Consider the following 5,784-nt stretch of genomic DNA (forward strand, 5'->3'; position numbering starts at 1 on the left):
GACTTTGGAGAGCCAAAACATTGGGTATATTGGCACGATGAATAAAAGAAGTTAAAATATACCAATAGAAGCAAAGAAAAATATAAATGTGAAAAAGAAAAAAAAATATTCTAAAAAAAGAAAAAAAGAATAAAAAAAGTTGGAAAAAATGATAAAAAATTTGACAAATTGTATGAAAAAATAGTAAAAATTGGAGAACCAGCTCCAAATAACCGTACAAAACGGGAAAAATTTAAAGAACCGGCTATTCAACTTTAGGAAGAAAAAACAACAATAATGACGGAAAAATGGAAATTGAAAACGAAAAGAAAGAAATGGAAGAAGAAAAAGCTAAAAATCCACAAAATATCCGCTTTTATTCAAAAGATAATATTCTTTTAACTACTTTCAATCCAAAACGGAGCAAAACAGTAATTATTGTTTCAAATACAGTTAAAATCTTGATTATTGACGAGACAATTGGTAAATCTGCTCTTAACATTGTTTACAACTTTACCAAAACACCAGTTGATATTTTTGACCAATTGTGTCAGGTGTATTCTTGTAAAATGAAAACCATAAGATATCATATAGTTATTTTACAAAATATTGTTGATTCTTTTTGTACAAATTCTTATTCCATGTTCGAAAAAAATGAGTCATTGTGATTTTTAAATAAAATTGGCCGAACAATCATGTAAAAGTTACATTAAAAAACGGTTATTACACGGGATGAAAAAAGTGATGAAAAAAGACAAATTTTTGTTTCTTGTGGATTGCTTGAATGGTGGGACCAAGTTGTTAAAACCCCAGTAAGAAAAACCGAAAAAACAAAAGAAAAAAAACGATAAAGGAAATTAGAAAAATTTGTCAGTTTTGCAAAAAAAGAGGATAAAAAAGAACCAAGAAAATATGTGAAGAATGCGGACTTCCTTTTGTGATAAACACAGTCGTGTTTTCTGTAAAAGATGTAATAAGAAAAAGTGCATTGAAAAGTCTAAAGACAATCATCGAAAAAAATAATTATTAATTAATTATTAGTTGTTATTTGTTTTATTATCTCTATTAACAAATACAGTCAGTATGAAAACATTGTATGGGCATTTTTAGACCATTAAAACTGGTATATTTCAAGAAACAATTCGAAACACTCCCAAAACATTGTTTCACAATTTTTACTGGTGTTTCACCGTTTTTCCTAATCCCCAAATTTTTAAACTCATTTCATGTGAAATTTTGTCAAATGGACAACGTTTCATTTATTGAAACGTTGTCCATTTTATCTTTATTGACATATTGAATAGTTTTCTGTATTCAATCATTTAATTCATAAACCAAAACACTATTACATTACAATTAATAATATGATTGTATGTTTAAAACACAAAAATTAGTTAACAATCGATCAGCGCTAACATCAGTTGTTACCTAATCGTTTTAGTTGTTATTTTTTTTTATTGAGACAGTGTACGTTATTATTTGAGTAACAAGGTATGATTGATGTGTGTTATACTTTAATACTCCGTGAGATAGTGTCGGGTTTTGTGGTTATGAAAAATATGTGTTGCTATTATTAACTTCAAAAACAAATCTTAGGTAATTGAGTCCTCATTTTTATTATTTTTGACTAAGTTTTGGGTCATTTTTCGGTTTTTCGGCCAAGAAGGGGTTTTTGGTCGTTTTTAAAAACTTTTTAAAAAAGGCATTTTTTCTTTTTGTTATTAATCATATAAAAATTTTGGTTTTGGCCAGTTAAGTGTTAAACCCGATTATTTAATCAAACCCGGACTGAAATTAAAACCGGAGTATACTGTATTTTATGACTCCTTTTACACCAGCAACTATTAGATTGCTTGAAACTTTTATTAACAATGGTGACGTTTCTCCTGTTGTCAATGGAGAAAAAGAATTTGTCGATGCGACTAACAATTAACGAATTGAATTCGTTTTTTCTTAGTTTCTGTTTTTTGTAAATAAATAATAACATTTATATAAGGTTTAATATAAACAAATTATATATTTTCCTGCTTTAATATCTGTAGTTTCAAAAAACAACAGTAATATTTTTTCATTATACCATAATAAACTATAATTATACTATTTCTTATATTAAATGAATTATGAAACTATAATTTAAATGGTAAATTATAGTTACTTGGAGAAAATATAGTTTACTCAGAAAAAAATCGAGCACTCGCCAGAGTAATTCTATTTTCAAATAACTCTCAATTGATGAAAATTAAATAATCACAAATTAATCTATATTATTCTAAATGATGGAATTATTTAAATTTGTTACAATGAATATATATTGTTATTATAAAGTAACTTTTTGACAACATATATGTTAATAATGATGTTATAGTATCAAAACATAATTTATTTATTGACATTTTTTTTTCAAAATTAATTTTCATTCATCTTTTCAATTAATAATATTTAAAACAATTTTATTAGATTATTTTAATAATTTATTAAAAAAAACGATCATAGTTACAATTTGAAATCAATCATGCTTTTATAATGAATATCAATTATAAGTTCTTTTATTATTAATAATTCGACATTTATTAATTCAATTTTTGTTTTATTGAAAAATAAAAAATATGTATTTTCATTTTGTTTTTTATTATATAAAAACATACCAAATCTCGTCAGAACGCACAACATGACCACACAAATCATTCATAAAACTCCTCAGAATAGTTCCACCATACATGGTGGTTCAAGTGCAGCAAAACAATCAAACTGGACAACAATATCCACCACAAATGTATAAGCAAGTTCCACAACAACAGGTGTACCAATATGTTAAAAAATAAAACCGATTGTTTTTTTTATTATTATTTTATTAAAAATATAAATATTTTTTGGATTTTTTATTTAAAAAAAAACATAACTGATTGATATTCATAATATGCAGGACAATAACTTCGAGTAAATGAATACTGTAAATATGGAGCATTAATAGGGCCTACAAAACAACTTTAAAACAACACATCTGTGCACCTATTTACATATTTTCTGTGTACCCATTTAGCACAACTTCTTTTAATATCCATTTTGCAAGTGGAAACAATATGTGTCCATTCAGTATAAACAATGAAAGTCGGTGATATAGGAACTTACCAATAGAAGCCGAGGGTAGATTTTATAGTAAAAAACGATTGCATCAAACACAATTTTGAATAATGAAGTGGTATTTGCAATAAATGGTTTCTAACAAAAATGCTAAAAGATTGACCAAATTGATAAACTAAAACTTATAATAATATTTTTATATGGTATAGTTTTGTTTTAAATATTTAGGTTGAATTATTGTTATTGTTTATTTCAAAAAGACTAAAAATGAATATTGATTTCGATTACAAGCAAATAACCACGAAGTGTTGTGCAAAAAGCAGCTCTTCGAAAATTTGATTGACTGACATTAAAAACTCAATCACATCGAACAATTTCTCTTGTGATTAACATTTAGGAATCCAAAATGAAACAGTATATTATATTTATTTTCAACACATTTTTCTCCACCTCTTAAATAATATAGTCTTAATTTACACTTTATTTGATTAAAAAAACTTTCCATTGGCAAGTTTCAATTATGAAGGGGTTTCTTGAGCAAATAAAATAAAATCAAGTTTAAAACAGTGCCACAAAAAAATATTGGAAACTTTATTTATTTTTTAATGAAAATATTAAATGAAAATGTTTTTTACTTACAAAAAATAAGTCTAAAAAATAATTAATATAACTATTTTGTTACTAATATTCGTTATAAAAAAGGAAATGTTGTGAAATTAACAACAATCATTATCAATTAAAATACGACTTACTTTTTCTATCTTTAAACTGTATAACCCCATTTTCTTTTTCCAATTTTCCTCCTTTTGTTATATAACTATCTTCAAACAGTAAATGCACACAAGAAATGCATCTAGCCTGTGCACCACGATTACAATTGACCTCGAAAGCGTCGAGTATTGGACTTATTTTGAAGCCTTCAGTCTTTTTTCCATCGAACCTAAATGTGCATTTTTCAGTCGATGAATTTTCTGATAAAAACGTTTTAATTTGATCGACATCAACAGTCATAGTCGGTACACTTTGTTTTAACATCAAATGCATCAATTTTGCTTCACCCAGTTTGACATCGCAATGACAATTTAACAGGCTTAAGTCGACACAGAATTTTGGCAATACAAGTCCGCCATATGAGTATTGAACTGTGAGTTTTGTCAAAGTCTCAAACATCGAAAAATCGTATGGAATTTTTATGAGTGATCGTGAATTCTGCACAAATTTTGCTTCTTGCACTTGTTTTTCAACAACCAATTTGGAGATTTTGTCGACGCCCTCAATCATTGTTTTATTTGATGTGACCCACTGCGATTGCAATGAATATGTTCTTTTCTCTTTGTTTACAATCACATCTATACACACTGGAGATGTGTTCATAAAGTATTTTGAGTCTAAATCATTGTCAAAAAATGTCATATTTTGTGGGATATTTTCATCACAAATTTTTTTTTGGTAGTCTTCAAACCAATAATCTAATAAAAGAAAAACGAATTTGATCTTATTAAATTGGAGTGCCTTTTCTATCCATTTTTCTAATGAACAATATTGTCCTTGTACATACACTTTCTTAAGTAACGGAAGTTCACATAAAGCGTCGATATGTTCGGAAGTGAGTATGCAATCAAGACTCACTATTTGAAGGTTCTTGTAAATAGAAATCTTCTTAAAAACGTATTTGTAAGTTGTTTGAGTGACTATCATCTTGGACACTTTCTCGGCAAACCAAGTCTGTTCTAAATATTTGTGTGGATTGTCGCGTGTCAATTTCCCAATTTCCATCAGTGGAATATCTTTCACGTCCGTCTTCTTTATGTTATCACTACAATATGTTAAATAAAACGTTTCAATCTTTGGAAAGACTTTATGAATTCGATTGAAAGGGTATAACTCGGAAAGGCGATATGGGTTGATATATACAGAAATAATTGCTATTTGGCATTTTTTACATACACATTCAAAAGACTGGACATCGTCTAGGGTTGAAAGATAAAACAACACATTCTTTAAAAAAACTGATTCAAGCCTTACTGTCATGTGGTTTGTAATTTGAGTTGTTATGAAAATTTAATAATATTAAAATCTGTTTAATTATAATAATTATACTAATAAAATAATTTGGTTTGTTTTATAATTAATAAACCTCAATTATACAGAATTTTTAAAACAAAAATATTTTATTTAGATATAAATGTTTTTTTACAAAAAAAAATGATTAAAAAAAAGACTTTTAAAATAATAATTGAAACACCTTGTTTTTTTTAACCTTTTTAAATTACAGTCAAAAGCGTCTATTTGTCGTAATATTAATTGTCGAAGTTGCTTAATTGTCGTACAACTTGCCAATCATTTGGGTTTACGACAATTAACTATTTTGTTCTCGAATCTGTAACTTTTGTTGAATTAAAAACTAAATTTTTTATAAAATAAATTTCAATATAAAAAAGAATTTTCTACAAAATGCACTCATTTACAACAAATAGAGGTGTTTTTCTGCTGAGTTCACGACAAATTGACGCTTTGATTGTATATTTATTGATATATTAAATATAAAAAATTATAAAATGTATAATAGTGTTTACCATAAAGGCCGACTATGCTCTGTGGAGACTTTTTCTGTTTGAGGTGGTGGTTTGTATTATATTTTGTTTTATAATTTTATTATTTATAACTATTAGAATGATAAGGTAAGTTTTATAGGTATATGCAATTATTCACTTTAAAACCTGA

General features: G+C 26.6%; 1 protein-coding gene across 1 annotated transcript; it reads right to left on the reverse strand.

The window, feature by feature from the left end:
- Positions 1–3,792: 3,792 nt before the first annotated feature.
- On the reverse strand, positions 3,793–5,091 carry EIN_478040 (hypothetical protein; the record flags this gene model as incomplete). Its single annotated transcript, XM_004255305.1, has 1 exon — positions 3,793–5,091. The coding sequence occupies one exon, from the start codon at positions 5,089–5,091 to the stop codon at positions 3,793–3,795; it is 1,299 nt and encodes a 432-aa protein (XP_004255353.1).
- Positions 5,092–5,784: the final 693 nt, after the last annotated feature.

The sequence above is a fragment of the Entamoeba invadens genome (genome assembly GCF_000330505.1).
Source record: "Entamoeba invadens IP1 unplaced genomic scaffold scaff_1105074725179, whole genome shotgun sequence".
NCBI classification, from domain to species: Eukaryota; Evosea; order Mastigamoebida; family Endamoebidae; genus Entamoeba; species Entamoeba invadens.